General features: G+C 56.6%; 2 protein-coding genes across 15 annotated transcripts in view; both read left to right on the top strand.

Annotated features, from left to right (window-relative positions):
• The window catches only part of PTPRF (protein tyrosine phosphatase receptor type F), a 510,254-nt gene extending 504,321 nt beyond the window's left edge, over nt 1-5,933 (top strand). For all 13 annotated transcript variants that reach the window (XM_075067537.1, XM_075067540.1, XM_075067539.1 and 10 more), the window contains 4 exons: nt 530-655; nt 1,512-1,666; nt 3,062-3,197; nt 4,373-5,933. In XM_075067537.1, the coding sequence (XP_074923638.1) occupies nt 530-655; nt 1,512-1,666; nt 3,062-3,197; nt 4,373-4,441 (486 nt within the window). In that variant the 3' untranslated portion in view covers nt 4,442-5,933. The remainder of the gene's footprint in view (nt 1-529; nt 656-1,511; nt 1,667-3,061; nt 3,198-4,372) is intronic.
• Nucleotides 5,934-13,596: 7,663 nt separating this feature from the next.
• KDM4A (lysine demethylase 4A) overlaps nt 13,597-22,919 on the top strand; it is a 48,504-nt gene continuing 39,181 nt past the window's right edge. The window contains exons 1-3 of one of the 2 annotated variants that reach the window (XM_075067551.1): nt 13,597-13,889; nt 16,812-16,987; nt 21,492-21,606. In XM_075067551.1, coding sequence (XP_074923652.1) covers nt 16,947-16,987; nt 21,492-21,606 — 156 coding nt within the window. In that variant the 5' untranslated portion in view covers nt 13,597-13,889; nt 16,812-16,946. Of the gene's footprint in view, nt 13,890-16,809; nt 16,988-21,491; nt 21,607-22,919 lie in introns of both variants that reach the window. The other variant, XM_075067552.1, reaches the window with a different exon arrangement.

The raw sequence follows: 22,919 nt of genomic DNA on the forward strand, positions 1-22,919 counted from the left end.
TGGGCAGGCGGAAGGGTAGGGAGCGGGGGCTGGTGGGAGGAGGGACCGGGGAACGGGTTTTGGGGGGGCTGGCTGGGGAAGGGCTGGGCGGGGGTGGCAGGAGGCAGGGCCGGCGAAGGGTTTGGGGGGGCTGTGGCCAGGGGAAGGCTTGGGGGGCTGGGCGGAGAGGGCTGTGAGTGTGGGGCTGGCCGGAGGCAGCGACTGGGAGGTGTTGGGGGGGCGGGCCGGGAAGGGCTGGGAGCGGGGCTGGTGGGAGGCAGGGACCGGGGAATGGGGTTGGGGGGGCGTGGGAGGGGAAGGGCTGGGGAGGCGGGGCTGGCGGAGGCCAGCGACTGGGGAAGGATTGGGCGGGGGGCTGGGCAGGGGAAGGCTGGGGAGAGCCGGGGGCTGGGCTGTGGGAAGGTGGGGCGGGGCTGGCAGGAGGCAGGGACCGGGGAAGGGGTTTGGGGGGGTGGCAGGGCTGGGGATACACAGGCCCCCTGGGCGAGGGCCTGGCTTTGCTGCTTCACACGTCTCCTCTTGCCTGCAGGAAAAATGCCACCAGTACTGGCCGGCGGAGCGCTCAGCCCGCTACCAGTACTTCGTGGTGGACCCCATGGCAGAGTACAACATGCCCCAGTACATCCTCCGTGAGTTCAAGGTCACCGATGCCAGGGTGAGTGGGGCCGGCGGTGCTCTGGGGCACGTCCCTCCCACGGGAGCCGCTCGCCGGGGCCGGACAGTGACGGGCTGGGATCCCCTCAAGGGCCCAGCAGGCTGTTGCTCCCAGGGCTGTTCTCATCTCTGGGGCAGGAGCTGGTGGCCAAGCCCCTTCCCAGTGCTCCAGCAGTGACAGAGGCAGCCAGACCCCTGGGCTGGGGCTGCACCTTCAGCTGAGTCAGCCCTGGCTGGGCATCCCGGCACTGAGCCAGCGGAGCCCTGCCGTGCCCCCTTCTTACTGGTGGCACCAGCCAGTGGGGGAGGAGACTCAAGCCCAGAGGGCTAGCTCAGTGGTTTGAGCACTGGCCTGCTAAACCCAGGGTTGTGAGTTCAATCCTTGAGGGGGCCACTTAGGGATCTGGGGCAAAAATTGGTCCTGCTAGTGAAGGCAGGGGGCTGGACTCAATGACCTTTCGAGGTCCCTTCCAGTTCTAGGAGATTGGTATATCTCCAATTATTACTAACAGCGCAGGGAAACGAAACCTGCCCAGACTCAGTCCCAGGTCACCTGTCCCACACCCAGGCCTGGTCCAGGTCTGCGGAGCCCGGCCCCCGCGAGGCCCAGCCCAGCCTGGGATCCTGGCCTGGAAACCCACCCTTGGGGCTTTGCAGAGCCCGGCCCCGGCCCAGGAACCATCCCCCAGGAACCACCCGCCCCCGGTGCTCTGTAGAGCCCGGCCCCAGCCCGGGAACCCACCCCTGGGGCTCTGCAGAGTCTGGCCCCCACAAGGCCCAGCCTGGCCCGGGACCCCCCCCCGGTCTCTGCAGGCTGGCGTGTGAGCAGGGCCCACACAGACGTCTCCTCCCCGCAGGATGGGCAGTCACGGACCATCCGCCAGTTCCAGTTCACGGACTGGCCCGAGCAGGGGGTGCCAAAGACTGGCGAGGGCTTCATCGACTTCATCGGGCAGGTGCACAAAACCAAGGAGCAGTTTGGCCAGGATGGACCCATCACGGTGCACTGCAGGTGAGTGCTGGCCGGGCTCTAGCCATTTCGCTGCCCCGGGCACGGTGCTGGGAGCGCTCTGCCGCTCACCCGGCCCGCAGCTCCGGAGGAGCATCCCCAGGCCCCGCGGCTCCGATGGAGCATCTGCAGGCATGCCTGCGGGAGGTCCACCGGAGCCACCTGCCGCCCTCCCAGCAACCAGCAGAGCGCCCCCCACAGCATGCCGCCTCAAGCACACGCTTGGCGCGCTGGGGCCTGGAGCCGGCCCTGTGCGGGAGGCTGCCCAGGGTAGGCAGAGCTGGGAACCCCCCCACCCCACCCAGAGACACTGTCCTTCACAGAGCCACGAGGAGTCCTGCTCAGCAGTGCTCCCTGGAGCCCTCAGACACTGCCGCCTGTACCGCGGGGCAGAGCTGGGAACGGCTCTCCTGCCCCCCCGGCAGCCCTGCTGGGAACCGTTCTCCTGCCCCCCGGCAGCCCTGCTGGGAACCGTTCTCCTGCCCCCCAGCAGCCCTGCTGAGAACCGTTCTCCTGCCCCCTGTCCCCCAGCAGCCCTGCTGGGAACCGTTCTCCCGCCCCCTGCCCTCCCGGCAGCCCTGCTGGGAACCATTCTCCTGCCCCCCCCGGCAGCCCTGCTGGGAACCGTTCTCCTGCCCCCCAGCAGCCCTGCTGAGAACCATTCTCCTGCCCCCTGTCCCCCAGCAGCCCTCCTGAGAACCGTTCTCCTGCCCCCCCCCGGCAGCCCTGCTGGGAACCGTTCTCCCGCCCCCTGCCCTCCCGGCAGCCCGGCTGGGAACCGTTCTCCTGCCCCCTGGCAGCCCGGCTGGGAACCGTTCTCCCGCCCCCTGCCCCCCCGGCAGCCCGGCTGGGAACCGTTCTTCCGCCCCCTGCCCCTCCGGCAGCCCTGCTGGGAACCGTTCTCCTGCCCCCGGCAGCCCGGCTGGGAACTGTTCTGCCCCCGCCGCTCAGCAGCCTGGCTGGGAACCGTTCCCCTGCCCCCCGGCAGCCCGGCTGGGAACCGTTCCCATGCCCCCCCGCCCCTCAGCAGCCCTGCTGGGAACCGTTCTCCTGCCCCCCGCCCCTCAGCAGCCCGGCTGGGAACTGCCCTCCCACCCCTCCGGCAGGTACAGGCTGCCACGCAGGACATGGAGGGGAGCCCAGACCTTCAGCACGCCCCAGTCCTGGGGACGGCACGTGGGCACTGCAGGGAGGCCGGGTAGTGCCCGCAGTGCAGGGGGACAGGAAGCAGAGGCCCCCAAGAGTCTCTGCAAGCCCCTTTCCATCCAACATGCCCCCCACTGGCTGAATGGGCCTGGCTCCCTGTGGGCCCGGGTGGCTCAGTGACGGGGCAGGGCTGCGGGGGGACATGGGGCCTGGGGTCTTTGCTGACGGCCCCTCTGCTCCTTGTGCTCGCAGTGCTGGGGTTGGGCGTACAGGAGTGTTCATCACGCTCAGCATTGTCCTGGAGCGCATGCGCTATGAAGGGGTGGTTGACATGTTCCAGACGGTGAAGACCTTGCGAACGCAGCGACCAGCCATGGTGCAGACAGAGGTGGGTGCCCGCGTGCCCCCTGCTGACGGAGGGCAGAACTCCCCCAGGCTGGGAGCTGGCGCCCCTCCAGCCCTTGCTGGGGTGTGCCCGGTAAAGGGAGGCTGCACTGCCAGCCGGGTGCCCGGTGGTGCCCTAGGCCTGTGCGGAAGGGGCTCATTTCAACAGCTGAATCTGGCAGCAGGTCCCAGTCTCTGGCCCACCCTGGGCTCCAGGCTGGATCAGGAAGCCCTGGTGGGAGGAGGGTTCTTGGGCTGGGCTGTGGGGGGGCTTGGGGGTAGGGGGAGCTGGACTTCCCCTCTCTGCTTTATGCTGTGCCCCCCACCCGGAGCAGCCAGGCGGGTTTGCAGGCACAGGTGTGTCTGTCCCACTCTGCAGGCTACGGCCAGGCCACTGGTTAATGTCTGGTGTCTTGCTGCCTGGGCCTGGGCAGGGAGGCAACAGCTGGAGCCTCAGTGGGGTTAGTTCTGAGCCACCGGCTGTGGTGGCCCTGGCTGTGCTTGGAGATCTCGCTCTGAGCTGGGAACGGCCTGTCAGGGCTGCCAGCTGCATGGAGAGCCCCTCGCCAGGGCCGGGCCTGGCGCTGCCCTAGGGACAACCAGAGCGGGAACCAGCAGCCAGGGCCCCAGGGGACCCTTCAACCCGGCCAGATCCTGCAGGACAGCCAGCCAGGGTGCCCAGACAGCAAGTGTGAAAAATCAGGATGGGGTGGGGGGTAATAGGGGCCTGTATAACAAAAAGATCCAAAAATCAGGAATGTCCCTAAGCCCAGTGCATGCCCCTTTCCCTGGAGCTTGGGTGAAGTGCAGCCTCCATGCTAAAATACCAGCCTGCGCTGGGCTGGGCAGCACCCCGCCCCGACCCCGTCGAAGGGCCCCACCTAGCCCCCGCCTTGCAGGCAGTTCTCACTGTGCGGAGGGCGACGGGGCCAGAGAGACACAGGGGCCAGGAGCAGGGCAGGTCTCCCGAGTCCAGGGCTAGTGCTCTAAGCACTGGCCGGTCCTGCCTCCTGCCTCTCCTTTGGAACATCACAGCCGCTTCGGGGACAAGCTTGGCCATGTGCAGGGGCTGGCGCCTTTGCTCAGGCTGTCCTCGTGGTCAGTCCTTGTGCTGCGCCGCGCAGCGCCCCTGCCTTCTGCACAGGGCTCCCTTCACACGCCTGCCCTCTCTCCTTGCAGGACCAGTACCAGCTGTGCTACAGGGCAGCACTGGAGTATCTCGGCAGCTTCGACCACTATGCAACGTAACTAGTGCTTCCCCCAGTCGCAGTGGGAATGTCTAGGAGCGGAGAGAGTCCTCCTGAGCCACAGCTGCCGTTCTTCAGTCCTGTACAGACGCTGCTGCTGCCGAGGCAGCAGACCTCCCACGGCCAACCAAATCTGACCACTGCATTGAGGAGCATCGCCCCGCGCTGAGCAAGGGAGTCCGACTCCAGCAGCATTTCCAGTGTCCTGACAAACATCTGCTCACTTGTCTCCCTCTCGGCCCCCTCGCGCGACTGCATTTCACAGACAGGCTTTAGGTGGATGGAACGGGATCTTTTTTTATCTGTAAAATAGTTACTCGTGTTTTTATAATCCTTTCTCTTCGTTTGCTAGTCTTACCGTCTGGCTGGGGCAGAGCTCGGTCTGTCAGGCCTTCTGGGGGTTCCTTTCCTTTCGCCTGTTTCCCCTTCTCCTGTGTTTGGATCTGCCCCTGCCTTTGGTGCTGCCCATTTTAGTGCAGCCACTTGGAGACCCTGGCAGTGACTGGCTCACAGTTCCAGACCTTCCATTCCCCGTAGGCTGCTTGTAACCCTCTGTAGAACAGAAACGTTCACAGAATCGGAGCTAAGCTACTGATGATTTCTTTAGCTGTTTTCCCCTTATTTCCTGGTGGGGGAAGGCACTTGGGGTCGCGGGAGAGACAATTCCATCGCAAGCTCGAAACTGGTCAGTCCTATTCAAGTGCGTGTTAACCCATTCAGTGCCCATGTGTGTTGGCAGCTCCCAAGCTGACGTGACTTGTTTGTGAGAGACCCAAAATCCCAGACTCCTGGCCTGCGGGCCTCTCTCTGTCTCTCACTGGGGAGGGGGCAGGAAGGCAGCAGAAGCCAACCGCACCGTGTCCCTTTCTGCTTATGCTGCAGTTGTGGGTGTGCAGGCAGCTCTCACCAGTGAATGCATCACCACATTTCCAAAGGGAAGGAGCACAATTCTAGCAGCTCCCGCAAGGGGGCTGCAGGGGCTATTTTTGGAAAATGGGGTACTTCAGGGAAGGGGCAGCAGGGGAGGGGAGACATGTTTTCGGAGGTTGGGTGTATCTAATTTCTGCTATCCTGCAAATGTTTAAAGTCATTAGAATATTGTACTTTCGGCTACTTCAGGACGTTCTAATGAACCAATGTGGCAAGTCTACTGGACTTAATTTAATGGTACTATATCTTACTACTCGTTATCCTATCACGCTGGCACTAACGACGGGCGACCGCCCTCTCGGGTGCACAGAGTTCTCAGTAAAGGTGGTGGGAGGGTGGCTAATTGTATTATCGAATGTATTCCAATGCTAAGAATCTGAGCGCCGGTGAAATCCGCAATCCAGGGTGGGGATGTTGGAGGAGACGTTCATTTTTCCCTTGTGGATGCATAGTGCCGTAGGGGTCGCTGGTGTACACAGTCTGTTTTCTATTTGTTAATAAAAAACAATCTACAGCATCATTGCCTAATTCTTGATGTTAATAAATTTGAATAATCAGGTTTCATACAAGCTGGTCTTGCTGCCTTCTTTGTTCAGCAATAAACAGAAGCCAGGGGCCTTTCTGCTACGGGCCCTCATCAGCTCCCCGGGCCGCAGGGGACCAAGACTGGGGTGCTGCTCACAGGGACTGAGCCCTAGGGGCCTCTCCACTCTCATTCCTGGCAGCCGACTGGGCCTATAGCAGAGGTTGTGGAGCCCAGCCTGGCTCTGAACAGAGGAGCAGGGGAAATGGGGCTGTGACCCCTCCCCATCTTCTGCCCTGGCCATGTGAAGCGCAGGGAGAAGGGGGCACGAGCCCTGTCAGAGGCTTGGCAATGGAGCATCTGCATTGCTCCTGCTTTGAACCTGTCGCAGGGGACAGTCAGCAGAAAGGGTTGAAGAGCCGCAGAGCCGCTCTTGTCCCAGCGCGGCAGCTCTGTGGGGCGGACGCTGCTCAGCTTCCTTTCCTGGAGAAAGGAGACGTTAAACCTAGCTCACTGGGCTCGACTGGCTGCAATGGACTGTCCTTCGAGGGGCAAAGGGAAAAGGGGGCAGCTCTGCTAACTGGCGGGGGGGGGGGGTGCTCCCCCTCCTGGGCTGGGTGGGGCATAGCTCTCTGGCCTCCCTGGAGTGAAGTGGGGATGGGCACTGCCAACAGCAGCTGGTACTTGGCAGGGAGGGGGCGCCCCACGTCCTTGCAGTTCACAGCCCCTGGCACGCAGTGGTGGGTCCCAGCTGGGTGTCTTCTCCTCTAAGGGAAGAGCTGTCCCCGGCACTGGGGAGGGAAATCAGGCAGGTCTCTCCCCTCGGTACAGATGCTCCACGCCAGTGGGGTGCATGGGGGGCAGTGCAGGCCAGGAACCCCTTTTTGATACAGTGTCTCTCCCCCTATGCTGCCTCCAGCCCAGGGAGCACAGGACCCTGTGAGCCCTGAGACGGGTTGCGCCTGCACTGCGCTGGAACCATAGCCCCCCGCAGCACTAGGGCACTGCTGGGGGGCTGGTGTCTTAAAGCTGGGACCCTTCCCTGGCCAGGCCACACAGCGCAGTAACGCAGCCCTAGTGCCTGCGTTGCCATGGAAGGTTGCCCTTTCTGTTGCAGTACAAGGTGGGCTAGTGCCAAAATAGAGCTATGGTCTAGCTCCTGCCCCACCACCAGGCAGGAACCTCATTGCCACAAATCCAGCCACTATTTCTTGCACATGGCCGAGAGTCACCATTCCACAGAGCAGGAGATGATTCATGGCACGACACACTTGCATGACAACAGCCCCCACTTGGGATTTTTCCAACTCCAAAATAATTTCCCACAGACCAGTAGCAATCTAATGTCACAAGTGCCTTAAATGTAACTTTTGCCTTAGTGAAACCCCTCTGACAGCTTGGCCTGCTCTCCCCAGGCGCTGCAGTGCTCTGGCTTAGCTGGGAGGAGAATGTGCTGTGATGTCTCACAGGCAGGCAGGGGTCATGGAGCTGTGAGGGCTGCGTATCAGTCAGCTGGCAGGAGAAGCATGGAGATCACACGTGTCCCTCCGCCACATATGGATGTAACGTAACCCCATCAGCAGCACAGGAGCCTGGCAGAGATGTGAAGTGGCCCATTCCTCGCAATGGGATTGGCACAGCTGACAGGATGAGTGACACCTGAGGCCATGGCTACACTAGTGAGCTGATGGGGCACAGCTGTACCGATGTAGCAGCGCCGCCGTAACATCGCTCGTGTCACTGCTCCGTACAGCCAGGCAGGAGCTCTCCCGTCGACAACATTACACCATCCCCAACGAGCAGCGGGAGAGCGTCCCCCAGCACCCTGAGGTCCAGCACCTATGCTGAGGGGGGGTCTTTTCACAGCCCTGAGCAACAGACATTGACAAAAACGCTAGTGTAGCCATAGCCTGAAACAATAGCTTGAGACCTGTGACGTGCTCCATGGACGGGCTCATCCCCCTGTCCCTGCTTGGCTATACCCTGGCGTTGTACTGCTTGACCAGCCTAGTTAACATGGTGCAGCCACCGAATGTGGATGCAAATGTACTGCTGTAACACCGTATTCCTGGCCAGGAAGGAGCCTGAGCACGTCCAGCCCAGTGTAACTACGTCCTTCTGCTCCTGGCCCAGCACTGACAGAATCTTGCACCAGCCTCTCTGGGTCACTGGCCGTGTGGTAGCCAGTCCCTCCCATTAGCCTAGTCCGACCCCACCAGGCCAGGCTTTGTACCCTGCTCACAGTCCTGCTGTAATGGGATATGTCTGCCCGGGCTGCAGCTGGGAGCCTTTCTGCCCAGCTTGATGGACTCTCGCTAGCTGCACTCGCAGCATCACTCTAAAAATACCTGCATAACCAGCACTTTGAACTGGATGGGAGCCTGGGCTCTGAGGACCACCCCTCTTCCTGGGCCTCAGGCACCAAGCGACAACTTCAGAGTGCTGGCTATGCAGTTACTTCTAGAGCACTAACATGAACCCAGATCCACTGCCATGGGCTGGGAGGCTCCCTGCCAGGTGGCTTCAATCAGGCCTGCCTGTGCCATCATTAGCTACCTCCTAGCCTAAGGGGGCAGCCTGAAACATCTGGGTCTCATAAAACTCCCTTTGGCAGAGAGATGACAGGGAGCAAACTGAGCTTCTGCAGAAGGCCTAAAGAGGCGCTGGAGGCCGGACGCAGAGAGCCTTGCTGGTAGCACAGAGGGGCTGAGTGGGAAGCAGGCTGGGAGTCACCACTCTATCTCAGAGCCAGAGCGTGGACAGTAGCCCAAAGGGACTGGCAATGCTGCCTGGAGGGCAGGCAGAAGAAAAGCCTTTCTGTGTCTTTCGATCTGGGTTATCCTGAAATGAGACTGAACCAGATGGAGAACTGAGCCATGTGAATTTCCAGGACAGAAAAAATCCTGGTAAATTGTATAAAAAGCTCACGGGGCGAGGAGGCTGTATTGTTCAAACAACCTGAACTTTGGATCCCTCACAAAGCACAGCAGATTACAAGGCACTCTGGATGTGCGTGTGGTGCTCAGAGCCCTCGAGAGAATCAGCTGTTAAACAGTAAGACAGGCTAAACCTTAAATGTAGTGGTGACCTTCCCCAAGTTACCGCCTGCTTGCTTGACCTTTTCTAGATCCCCAGTGTGTAATGCCCATTTGCAGCTGGTTCCCTGCCCCGTGGGTGGGAAGAGGGCCTCAGCAGAGATGTGAGCTGCCCCATCCCTTGCAATGGGGTGTTAATGCCAAAGGCTGACAATGGCAAGGTAAAGGCTAGTAATTAGAATCATGATAAGAGCAGCGCTTAGCTAATGTGTTCATCTGAAGTGGCTGGAGAATCAGATGATGGTTTATTCAGCACCACAGCTGAGCACAGGGTTAAGAGCCATCAGACCATAACCCTGTGCTCTGAGGGGATTTTCCAGTCGACTTTTAAATGTTTCACTTCCAGACAGTGAAGCACTGGGGTACTGCCCTTTGTAGGCTAGTCCGCACTCCGGCGCAACTCACTCCAAAGTTTCGCCTGTTTAAAAAAAAAAATCTGTATTTCATCCCAATGCTCCCAATCCAAGCTTCTATGTGAGCCACCAGGAAAAGGAGAAGGGACTGCATCTACCAGAAGAGGTTTGAGATGGGGCTCCAGTAGCCACCAAACAGGAGGGAGGAGGCCAGCTGAGGTGCCACCAAAGGTGGAGGTGGGACTAGTGAGGAGTGAGCATAGGTCCTGTACCTTTTTTACCACATTTTGCCCTGGAGGGGAATGGCTTGTGAGGGCCCTGCTCTCACTTTATATGTCTCCTAGTAACACTAAGCAGCATACTGCCCAAGCGCTGGCCTTTGGGGATTCAATTGATTTAAAGGTGGTTTTTACTGGTACACTTGTTCAATAAGACAAGAAATGGTTGCACCATTTAGCAAGGAATTTCTCTGTTTGCTTCAGGTGGACGTTCAGCAGCTCCTTCCCGCCCACTCCCAGGGTTTTTCTTGCATTCAGCTGCTTGCATAAACATTTTCATTTGTAAAGGTCCCCACTGACAGTGACTCTTTTGCCTGTTCTGAGCTGGCTCACGTTTGGGAGCGGAAACATTCTGGGCCCTTCAGCTAAAGCTGCCTGATGCCTTCCCACTGGTTTTAATAAGCAATCGCCACCTGAGTATCAGCCAGGGCAACAATCCATTGCCCCGATTTCTCTACCTTCACGCTTCGCTCATGGTGACTCCACACCATTTACCATGGAAAATGGCTTGCATCAGCCTAATATGGAAAAGTTGGTTCAGGATTCTAGAAATGAAACAGTGCGTGCCTGCCCAATGACATACAAGCTGGAACACACACTTAGTTTTCTGCTATCTTGCACCCTCCCACAATCTAAGAAAAGTTTTTCGGACCATATCTGTGGAAGATTTTGGGTCCTCCGTTTGCCTCATTTGTATTCATCTCAGGTGCTAGTTCTGGCCCTTGAGTTCTCCTGATTGTAATTGAATTGTCCCCTCAGAAGAGAGGCTCACCTGAAGCTTGTCTGGTTTTGTGCTGGGAAGGTTCAGCAGGACCTTCATGGCTGCTTTGACAATAACCTGACAGCAAAGGAGACCCCTGGTGGGAGAAATGAAATAGCATCTTGGAGGGCTCATTTAGGTATGAGTGCGACCAGTCACTTTGCTCATGGGTTCGGGGCATGGTTGCAGGCTCCTTTTAGGGTGGTTATTTTCATCCCCACTGCTGTGCTCTGGTGTTTATGCATTATAACTAAGGCCTTCCTTAATCTGTGATATTGCAGATCCTGCAATATTAAACTCCCACCACAATTTTGACAGTGGGAGCCCCAGCCACCCTGGGGTCAACAGCACGACCTGCCTCTCTCAGCCCTGGGCAGCCAAACACTGGGAGCCCCCACTGTCAACAGCGGGATCCTGCTCTCAGGCCTGGGCTGCCGACAGTGGGAAATTCCAGAAAAGTCACAGACTTGATTACCGCAAATAAGGTCCATTATTACTTTTCCGCAATTTTCCAGGGCTTGTCCACAACTCAGCTGCAATTTTTTGACAATCATCCTGCAATTCAAGTAGGGGTTTAATTATAAAGCATTTAGCATAGCAACATAACCAGCACGTGCCCATCAAGCTCTGACACGTGTCAGATCCCACCAAGCGTTTCCCTGGGTCATGAATTTGGTGCCAGATTATTCTGTAATGTCAAACTCTGCTGAGATTTTGTTTACACACACAAGTTGTACCAGTTTAACTAAATTGGTTTAGAAAACGAATTAGCCAAATTGGCAAGAATCCAACAGAGTGGACATCCTTAAACTGATTGATAACAATTAGCTAAAATCAAGAAGCAACAGATGTAAGCAGAACTGAAGGGAGGCACACTTAATGTGAGATAAGTGTCCCTACAATGGAGTTGCTCGTTTAACAAAAACACTGTCAAAACCCGTTAGTACAACTTGTGTGTGCAGCCATGCTAGGTGTGTACATGCTGTCCAGTTCGCCCTAGTCTGTAGCCAGCGCTGGGTGCCGCCCGATTGCTGATGTGAGCTCAAGGAAGACAAGCTCCTTGTGCCAAGATCTGCAGACCTCTGCTGGCATGTGCCCTGTGGGACCAAACCTCTGCTGGCCCTAACGGAGACGGCACGAGGCCTCAACCAGTTAGCGCCAGGGGGCCAAGCCAGTGGGACCATCGCCGTGACAACCCCATGAGGACAGAACAACTAATGGAAATGATGCAGAGCAGACTGAATAACTCTGGACGCACCCTGGCCCTGCAGACCACACCAGCAAGTACCCCGCCTGCCCCCAGCACAGGGCCAGGGCTCCCCCTCCGCACAGGGCCAGGGCTCCCCGCGTCCCCCCCCCCAGCACAGGGCCAGGGCTCCCCCTGCCCCTCCGCACAGGGCCAGGGCTCCCCCTCCCCGAGTCCCCTCCTTCCCCAAACCTTCCTGGGCTACCGTGAAAGTCCTCCCCGCACAGGGCCAGGGCTCCCCTCTCGCACGAGCGGCCAGGGCTCCCCCTCCGCGGGTGCCCCCTCCAGCACAGGGCCAGGCCGTCCCCGCATCCCCACCCCCAGCACAGGGCCAGGCGCTCACCCCTCCGCACAGGTGCCAGGGCTCCCGCTTCCACCCCCCCCCAGCACTAGTGGCCCATGGGCTCCCCGCCCGGGTGCCCCCCCAGCACAGGGCCAGGCTCCCCCTCCGCACAGAGGCCAGCGGCTCCCCCTCCCCTCCCGCACAGCGCCAGGGCTCCCGGTCTGCCTCGGTCCCCCCAGCCCCCAGCACAGGCCAGGCTCCCCTCCCGACGGGTGCCCCCCACCCAGGCACAGGGCCGGCAGCCATGGCTCCCCCTCCCCCCTCCGCACCAGGGCCAGGGCTCCCCCGTCCCCCTCCGGCACAGGGGCCAGGGCTCCGCCTCCCTCCCTGGGTCCCACCTCCAGCACAGGGCCAGGGCTCCCCCCAGTACAGGGGCCAGGGCTCCCCCTCCCCCTCCCTGGCTCCCCCTCCCCCTCCGCACCAGGCAGGGCTCCCGCGTCCGCCGCCCCAGCACGGGCCAGGGCTCCCCCTCCCCGCTCCGCATCAAGGGCCAAAGGGCTCCCCGCGTCCTCCTCCCCGGCACAGGGCCAGGGCTCCCCTCCCCCTCCCACAGGGCCAGGGCTGGCCGCGTCCCCACCCCCAGGCACGGGTCCAGGGCTCCCCCTCCCCCTCCCGGCACAGGGCCCACGGGCTCCCGTCCGTACCCTCCAGCAACAGGGCCAGGGCTCCCTCCTCCCCCAATCCGCACAGGGCCAGGGCTCCCGCGGTCCCCCCCGAGACAGGGTGCCAGGCTCCCCGCGTCCCCCCCAGGCACGGGGGCCGGGGCTCCCCTCCCCGCGTCCCCCCCCCCCAGCACTTATGGCAGGGCCAGGGCTCCCCCTCCCCGCTCGCACAGGGCCAGGGCTCCTCCCCGGGTGCCCCCCCCAGCACAGGCCCACGGGCTCCCCCGTCCCCCCCCCAGCACGGGGCCCGGGGCCTCCCCGCTCTCGTCCCCCCTCCAGCACGGGGCCAGCGGCTCCCCCTCCCCCTCCGCACAGGGCCAGGGCTTCCCCGCGTCCCCCCCCAGCACGGGCCAGGGCTCCCCGCGTCCCCCCCAGCACGGGGCCGGGGTCCCCCTCCCGGCCACGTCCCCCCCCCCAGCACAAGGGCCATGGCAGCGGCCTTCCCGCCTCCCCCTCCGCACATGGCAGGCTCCCCCTCCCCTGGGTGCCCCCTCCAGCAACAGCCATGGTCCCCGCGTCCCCCCCCAGCACGGCCGGGGTCCCCGCGTCCCCCCCCAGCACGGGCCGGGGTGTCCCCCCCGGGGCCGATGTGAAGAGGCGCGGACGAGACCAAAACTTGCGACGGGAGGCGCCCAGCCGGATTCTTTAGCCGGCCGCTCCGAGAGGAGGAATACGTCTTACGTCGCTTGCAATTTCACACGACGTGACATCGTTTCGCGCGCGCAGTCGCATATCCCATCCGCGCGCGGAACTTGATTTCGGGAAGCGGGAGAGCTTGGTCCGCGCTCGCCGCGGTGGCCGTGGCGACGCCTAGATGAAGAGGCAGGAAAGTGATTGGCAGGTGCGCTCTCAGTCGATATGGAGATAGCGCGGTCTGGTGGTGGACCCTGTGGCGCATTGGCTCGCAGCGGCCGGCTGCCCTCACCAATGGGGTCGGAGGTTGAGGGCGGAGAGCTGGTGGACACTGGTTTTCTCTTTCCTTCTTCCGAGTGGCGGCGGGCCCTGGCGGAGGGGAGACGCGGTCGGCCGGCTTGAGGCGTAGGCCGGGGGCTGGCGGGGCTCGCCTGTGCCGCAGCGTCCTGGACCGCCCCACGCTGCGCGCCAGAAGCTATGGCCGCGGAGCCGGAGAGCCCGAAACCCCGGCGCGCGCATTCCTGAACCTTCCGCCCAGCGCCGAGCATGTCTCTCGCGACTTCAGCCGCACTACGATCGCCTACATCGAGTCCCAGGGCGCGCACCGCGCCGGGCTCGCCAACTAAGTGAGGCGGGCGGGGGCTGCGAGCTCCTGTGTGGGCCGGGCCACGCTCCTCCCCTGCTCCCTCCCCTCCACTCGGGTTGCGGGGGCTGCGGCTCTGTGTGGGGGCTGGAAGCCCTGTTTCCAGTTCCCTCCCTCGGGGGGTGCGCGGGGCTGCGGCTCTGTGCCTTGGGGGGGGCCGGGCCCCGCTCCCTCCCTTCGGGGTGCGGGGCTGCGCTCGTGCTGGGGGGTCCGGGCCCCGCTCCCTCCCTCGTGCTGGTGCGGGGGGCATGCGGCTCTGCTTGGGGGGCGCGGCCCAGCTCTCTGTTCCTCCCTCGGGTCGGAGGGCTGCCGGCTCATGATGACTTGGGAGTGGCGGGCCGCTCCCTCCCTTCGCCTCAGGGTGATGCGGGGCTGCGGCTCTGCTGGGGGGCCGGGGCGCTTGTTCCGTTCACTTCCCTCGGGGATGCGGGGGGCTGCGGCTCTGTGCTGGGGGGGCCGGGCCCCGCTCCATCCCTCGGGTGCGCGGGGGCTGCGGGCTCATGTGCGGTGGGGCTGCGGCCCTGCTCCCTCCCTCCCCTTCCCTCCCTCCTGCGGGTGCGGGGCTGCTGGCTCTGTGCTGGGGCCGGCCCGCTCCCTCCCTGGGTGCTGGGGGCGCGTGCTTCTGTGCTGGGGGCCGGCCCCACTCCTGTCCTCCCGGGGGCGGGGGCTGCGGGCTCTTGTGCTGAGGGCGGGCCGGGCCCGCTCCCTCCCTTCCCTCAGGGCGGGGGCTCGGCTCCTGTGCTGGGGGGCCGGGCCCGCCTCCCTCCTTCCCTCAGGGTGCGGGGCTGCGGCTCTGTGCTGGGGGGCCCGGGCCCCGACTCTGTTCCCTCCTCGAGGGTGCGGGGGCTGCGGCTCGTGCTGGGCGGGGCCGGGCCCCGCTCCCTTCCCTCCCTCAGAGGGTGATGGGGTGGCTGCGGCATCTGTGCTGGGGCCGGGCCTGTTTCCGTTCCTCCCTCGGGGTGCGGGCTGCGGCTCTGGCTGGGGGCTGGCCCTGTTTCCGTTCTTCCACTCGGGGTGCGGGGGCTGTTCGGTTCTCTGTGCTGGGGGGGGCTGGGCCCTGTTCCGTCCTTCGCCTCGGGTGCGGGGCTTCGGCTCTGTGCTGGGGGGCGGGGCCCCGCGGCTTTTTTTTTCCCTCCTTTTCCATCAGGTGTGGCGGGGGGCTGCGGCTCTGTTGCTGGAGGGCCGGGCCCGCTCCCTCCTTCCCTCAGGTGCGGGGGGCGCGGGGCTCTTGCTGGGGGGGCCGGGCCCCACTCCTGTTCCCTCCCTCGGGTGCGGGGGTCTGCGCTCTGTGCTGGGGGGCCGGCCCGGCTCCTTCCCTCCTCAGGGTGCGGTGGGCTTGCGTCTGCCGGGCCCCGCTCCCTCCTTCCCTCAGGGTGCGGGGGGCTGCGGCTCTGTGCTGGGGGGGGCTGGGCCCTGTTTCCGTTCCCTCCCTCGGGGTGCGGGGGGGCCGGCTCTGTGCTGGGGGGGGAGCCCTTCAGCCGGCCCCGTCAGGCTCCGTGCTCGCAGCACGTAGCTCTCGGGGTGTAAACGGGGAACCTATATTAGTGCCGGCTCCTAACCCCAGGGCTGGGGTGTCCCTGCCCCCGCCTTCCGCACTTAGCCATTGCAATGGCCAGGAACTGGGTCAAACAACAAAGACAAAAACAGGACCGGTCTCGAGAGGCTCCTGCATGGTTTTCCTGTCTGGTGCTGCCTGCATCGCTTACTCTGATCCCATTCCTGTAAGTACGTGCATGCTGCTTTTCGGAGACGCTGAGCACCCGGTATTCCATGCTAACTTAATGGACTCTGGGAGATCAGCATGTCCAAAGCTCAGACCCCTATTCCCTGCATCAGGGCTGTATTCTGCTCCTCAGTCTTTATGCAGCGCAACGGTAGGAGAACTGCCATGAACAGAAGGTAGTTCAGAGACAAGGTGGGGGACGTAATATCATTTGTTGGACCGACTTCAGTTGGTCAGAGACCAGCTTTCCAAGCTCACAAACCATAATTAAAAGTAATTCTAAGAAGTTTGACGTCTTGCTGCTGTTGCATTTGTTCCCTGCTGCAGGTTGCTGACTGAATAATCATTGTCCTCTAGAGAAAGCTCCTCTCATAGGCAGGGTTTTCTGTGCAGAATGAATTTTGTTATGTGCACCAATAAGTGATGCGTGACACATCATCTTCTTATCGGTGCACATAACAAATTTAATGTGATGGGGGTGGGCCGAGGGGTTTAGACTGTGGGAGGGGGCTCAGGGCTGGGGCAGAGGGTTGGGGTGTTGGGGGATGGGGTTGCAGGCTCTAGGGTGGGGCTGGGGATAAGGGGTTCAGGGTTCGGGCAGAGGGTTGGGGTGTGGGGATGGGGCTCTGGGATCGGGCAGAGGGTTGGGGTGTGGGGATGCTGGCTCAGGTGGGAGCAGGCATGAGTGGTTTGGGGTAGGGGGGACGACTCAGGGCTGGTGCAGGGGCTGAGGGCTCCTGGGTGGGGCCAGGGATGAGGGTTGGGATGTGGGAGTGTGTGGGTTCCTGGGTGGGGCCAGGGATGAGGGGTTCAGGGTGTAGTCTGTAGTGGGGAGAGAGTACTCCCCCCAGCCCCCTCTTGCAGTAGCAGCTCGGGTCTGAGGAAGAGGCGCCTCTCCCCAGCAGCTCCGGCAGGGCTGGTCTGGGCCAAGGGAGAGGCTCTCCGCAGCTGTCCATGGCAAGTCTGGGGCAGGTCCACAGTGGGGAGGGGGCATTCCTCCCTGCTGGCAGCAGGTCCGTGCTGGGGCCAGCGGGGAGGGGCATCTCCCCCGGCCGCAACCCTGAGCCCTTGTACAGGGGCTTAATAGTCAGCTGTGCGGCCGCACAGCTTAGAGGGAACTTAAGCTCATAGGTTGAATTTCTGAGTTTTCTGATCTTTGCCTTTTATTCTGTGAACCATCAGGTAATTCCCCCAAAGGAGTGGAAACCGCGAACATGCTATGATGATATTGATGAACTGGTCATCCCGGCTCCAATTCAGCAGGTGGTGACTGGACAATCTGGCCTCTTCACGCAGTACAACATCCAGAAGAAGGCTATGACTGTCCGGGAATTTAGAAGAATTGCAAATAGTGACAAGTAAGAATGTTTGTGCCTGCAGTTTCTTACATCTGTGGGGCTTTTGCATCCATTACCATCACATAGCTTTCTCTCTATGTAGTGTATCGTTAAATGGATTCTCTTGGGTAGAGATATGTAGCTTGATAACCTTTAAAGAAAATTTCAGTGATAACAAAGTGTCAGTAACAAAATGACAATGCAGAAATGGCATATTTAATTAACAGATCTGTCTTGCTACATTTTTACTTCTGTTAGTCTTGAAGACAGTGGAAATGTGCAAGGATCGATAGCATAATTTGGCCTGGAGAACCTTTATTACATAAGAAGGAACATGCTGGGTTAGACCAGTGGCCCAGTATCCTGACTCTGACGCTGGGCAATGCCAGATGCTTCAGAGGGAATGAACAGAACAGGGCAGTTACCAAGTGATCCATCCCCTGTTGGCCAGTCCCAACTTCTGGGAGTCAGAGGTTTGGGGACACCTGGAGCCTGACCGTCTTGGCTAATTGCCATTGATGGACAGTGTCCTCCATGAACTTGTCTGATTCTTTTTTTTTTTTTTTTTTAAAGCCAGTTACATTTTTGGCTTTCGCAACATCTCCTAGCAACAAGTTCCACAGGTTGATTGTGTGTTATGTGAAAAAGTGATTCCTTATGTTTACTAGGCATCAGGTTTAAAACAATTTTATTGGGTGACTTCTGGTTCTTGTATTACGTGAAAGGGTAAATAACATTACTTTATTCACTTTCTCCATACTAGTCATGATTTTATAGACCTCTCTCAGGTCCCCCCACCCCCCAAGTCACCTTTTTGTAAGCTGAACAGTCCCAGTCTTTTTAATCTTTCCTTGCATGGAAGCCATTCCATGCCCCTAATCATTTTAGTTGCCAATTTGTGTACCTTCAATTCTAACTATCTTTTTTTGAGATGGGGCAACCAGAACTGCACAAAGTATTTGAGATGAGGGCATACCACGGATTTATATAGTGGCATTATATGTTCTGTTCTGTTTTATCTATATCTTTGCCAAAGACACCTAACATTGTTAGCTTTTTTGACTGCCGCTGTACATTGAGTAGATGATTTCAGAAAACCATCCATGATGACTCCCAAGATCTTTCTTCGGTGGTAACAGCTAATTTTTCCCCTTCATTTTGTACATATAGTTGGGATTATGTTTTCCCACATGCATTACTTTGCCTTTACCAACTTTGAATTTCATCTGCCATCTTGTTGCCCAGCTACCCAGATTTGTGAAATCCCTTGGTAACGCTCTGCTGTCTGCTTTCAACTTAACTAGCCTGACTGATATATGTATTGGCTGCGAACTTTTCCATCTCATTGTTTGCTCCCTTTTCCAGATCATTTATGAATATGTTGAACAGCACTGGTCCCAGTACAGATCCTTGGGGGGCTCTGCTATTTACCTCTCCATTCTGAGAACTGACCATTTATTCCTACCATTTGTTTCCTGTCTTTTATCCAGTTACTGATCCACAAAAGGGCCTTCCCTCTTACCCCATGATTGTTGAGTTTGCTTACGAACCTTTGATGTGAGACCTTGTCAAAGACTTTCTGAAAGTCCAACTGTATTATATCTACTGGATCACCTTTGTCCACATATTTTTGCTCCCCCCGACCTCCCCCCCGGATCATTCTCACAGATTGGTGAGGCATGATTTCCCCTTACAAAATTCATGTTGACTCTTCCCTGACACATTGTGTTCATCTACGTATCTGATAATTCTGTTCTTTGTTATAATTTCTACCAATTTGCCCGATACTGAAGTTAGGCTTAGTGGCCTGTAACTGCCAGGATTGCCTCTAGACCCTTTTTAAAAAATGGGCTTTACATAAGCTCTCCGCCAGTCATCTGGTACAGAAGCTGATTTAAATAATAGATTACATACCGCAGTCAAGCATCAGAGAGGTAGTGGTGTTGGTCTGGATCTATAAAAAGCAGCAAAGAATCCTGTGGCACCTTATAGACTAACAGTTGTATTGGAGCATAAGCTTTTGTGGATGAATACCCACTTCATCAGATGCATTAGATTCACCCATGAAAGCTTATGCTCCAATACATCTGTTAGTCTGTAAGGTGCCACAGAACTTTGTTGCTTTATACCACAGTCAGTAGTTCTGCAAAGTCATGTGAGTTCCTTCAGAACTCTTTGGTGAATATCATCTGATCCTGGTGACCTGTTACTCTTAAATTGATCTGTTTGTTCCAAAACCTTCTCTGCCAAGATCTCAATCTAGGACAGTTCCTCAGAGTTGTCACCTAAAAAGAATGGCTCAGATGTGGGCATTTCTTTCACATCCTGTGCAGTGAAGACCAATACAGAGAGTTCAGGTAGTTTCTCTTCAACTGCCTTGTCTGTCTTGAGTGCTGCTGTAGCACCTTGATTGTCCAGTGGCCTCAGTAATTGTTTGGCAGGCTTCCTGCTTCTGATGCACTTATAATTTTTTGGGTTTTTTTGCTGTTACTTGTTGTCTTTTAACATAAGAACGGCTATACTGGGTCAGCCCAAACATCCGTCTAGCCCAGTATCCTGTCTTCTGACAGTGGCCAATGTCAGGTGCTTCAGAGGGAATGAACAGAACAGGTAATCATCAGGTGATCCATCCCCTGTCACTCATTCCCAGCTTCTGGCAAACAGAGGCTAGGGACACCATCCCTTCCCATCCTGGCTAATAGCCATTGATGGACCCATCCTCCATGAATTTATATAGTTCTTCAAATTCTTTTTTGACCTGTCCAATTATATCATAGTTTATGCTCCTTTCTACTTTTCTTCAGTAGGATTTGATTTCCAGTTTTTAAAGGATGCTTTTTTTTGCCTATCACTGCCTGTTTTGCTCTGGTTAACTGCGGTCACATTTTTTGGTTCTCTGATATTTTTTTTATTTTATTTTTTTTAAACTGATGTACAAGAAGGAAAGGATGCAAATAGACCTGAAGTCCCTACGTATAGTTTAAGGCCAGAAGAGACCGCCAGATTGTCTAGTATGATACCAGCACCTCGCAGCACTTGCTCACCAAACCCAACAACCAAAATTATAAGTAGTTTGCAGGGCTGGAAATTAGGAACAAATGGTTCTTCATGATTAACTGATTTCAGAGTAACAGCCATGTTAGTCTGTATCCGCAAAAAGAACAGGAGTACTTGTGGCACCTTAGAGACAAATTTATTTGAACATAAGCTTTTGTGGGCTACAGCTCACTTCATCGGACGCATAGAATGGAACATATAGTGAGGAGATATATATACATACAGATAACATGAAAAGGTGGGAGTTGCCCAACCAACTCTAAGAGACTAATTAATTAAGATGTACTGTCAGCAGGAGAAAAAAAACTTATGTAGTGATAATCAAGATGTCCCATTTAAGACAGTTTGACAAGAAGCTGTGAGGATTCTTAACATGGGGAAATAGATTCAATGTGTGCAGTGGCTCAGCCATTCCCAATCACTGTTGATAGTATCTAGTTTGCATATCAATTCAAGTTCAGCAGTTACTTGTTGGAGTCTGGTTTTGAAGCCTTTCTGTTGCAAAATTGCTACCTTTAAATGTTATTGAATGGCCAGAGAGGTTAAAGTGTTCTCTTACTGGTTTTTGAATGTTATGATTCCTGATGTCAGATTTGTGTCCTTTTATTCTTTTGCATAGAGACTGTCCAGTTTGGCCAACGTACATGGCAGAGGGTTTAACATGATTAACTGAGCACTCTTGATCTAGAGTTATTGAAAGACCACAAATTTGGAATCCAACAATGCTATTTTTATAGTCACTTACTCGTAAAACTGAGTTTTAGCCATTTTATTGCAGTGTTTGAAACCCCAAATGTGCATTACTATACTAGTTCCTGAGACCCAGAAAGTGAAATTCTGATTAGTTTCCATTGTTCTAGCTGAGAGAAATGTGAAAAGTAAACTAGACTTGCATGCTACCGCTACTTTACAAAATAATTGTTAGTAAATTAACTTTTTGAAAAGATATTATTTCCTCACAAGATGTGACTTGAGGACTAAAGAAGGAACTAATAAAATGCTCATTATTCCATTTTGTACAATGCAGGTTGTTCCTTTAAACAGTAAAGGATAAACTATATACTTTGCAAAACTTGCAACTTGCTGTGGGAGTTATGCTGTGGATTAGTATTTCAATAGCACCTACAGATCCCAACTAAGGTAGGGGACCCATTTTGCCAGACACTGTACAAAAAGCGGGCGAGGAAACACAGGCACAGAAGTGAAATGACTTGCCCACTGTCACACAACAGGTTATGGCAGAGCAGGAAATAGAGCCTGGGTCCCCTGACTCCCAGCCCAGTGCCCTAGCTGCTAGGAGATATGCTAGATATGCCTCTTTATTCTTTCATTAACTTTTTGAGTATAGCCTTCTATCTGCTTTCTTAATTCTGTGCTGTTGCTCTAAACTCTAATGTATTGAGTTGCAAAGTTTTTATTGATTAAATAAGTTGATGAAAGAGCTTTTTTTTTCTTTTCTTTTTTTTAGGTACTGCACACCCCGATATACTGACTTTGAGGACCTTGAGCGGAAATACTGGAAGAACCTCACTTTCAATGCCCCCATCTATGGTGCTGATGTTAATGGCACACTCTATGAGAAGGTGAAGGAAAATGCTTTGTCTTCTAGTAACATAATCATCCTTGTGAATCTCTCCAGGGCAGAGAGTTTATCATGTAAACTCTCTGCCCTGGAATTCAGCTCTGCAAAGTTTCAGAGGTATTTAATGGAATTCATGGCAAACTTCTATCTTCTGACATATATTACCTGGGAGATGCAATCAGTTGTACCTCTAACATATTTGTCATTTAACCAAAATTGTTGAGGCTAACTATAAGCCACATCACTGAGAGTATTTGTGTTTATACATTCATTAGTGCTTCATTGTAATACAGTTGGAAACTCCTGGGAGCCAAAATTAATTAAAAATATAAATATAGGTAAGGTACAAAGCTGACAGTAGTGCTAATGTGCTTACGACTACAAATGAGCTTGAAGTGGAGAGTATCAGGAAGCACGTATCGCCTATGTATCCTGCTGCTGTACACCGTTTTGTGGGGGACTCTTTTTGTAGTTTGATAAATTCATTGTGGTGTGACTCACCCTGATAGCTGTGACATGCTGATAACCATCAGAACTGAGTGCATAATCTTGCAGCCACATTTTGCCTGTAAGAGTTTTAGACTAGAACAGTAGTTTTCGAACTGTGGTCTGTAGCCCTCTGGGGGTCCTCAAACTGTCTAAGGGGTCTATTCCAGTCTTTTAACAGGGGGTTGGAAGAAAACACAGTAATAGGAAGGAAAACATGACAGTTCTGGATGCTGAAGTCCTCTTCCCTTTGGACAGGGCCGGTATAGCAGGTGGTGGTGCATGCTTTCTGCACCTGTCCTGAGAGTCTGTGGCCTGGTCTACACTACCACAAATTTAGCAGCGTTAAACCGATTTAACCCTGCACCCGTCCACACAACGAGCCCCTTTATATTGATATAAAGGGCTCTTTAAACTGGTTTCTGTACTCCTCCCCGAAGAGAGGAGTAGCGTTGAAATCGGTATTGCCGAGTCAGATTAGGGTTAGTGTGGCCGCAAATTGATAGTATTGACCTCCGGGTGGTATCCCACAGTGCACCACTGTGACCGCTCTGGAAAGCAATCTGAACTCGGATGCACTGGCCAGGTAGACAGGAAAAGCCCTGCGAACCTTTGAATTTCATTTCCTGTTTGTCCAGCATGGAGCACTGATCAGCATGGGCTGTACGGGAGATACTGGATCTGATCACTTTATGGGGAGACAAATCTGTTCTATCAGAGCTCCGTTCCAGAAGACGAAATGCCAAAGCATTTGAAAAAATCTCCACACAAAGGCCACAGCAAGGACTCAATACAGTGCTGCATGACAAGCATAACGGAAAGCCAAAT

Source organism: Chelonoidis abingdonii, chromosome 7, assembly GCF_003597395.2.
Source record: "Chelonoidis abingdonii isolate Lonesome George chromosome 7, CheloAbing_2.0, whole genome shotgun sequence".
NCBI lineage: Eukaryota > Metazoa > Chordata > Testudines > Testudinidae > Chelonoidis > Chelonoidis abingdonii.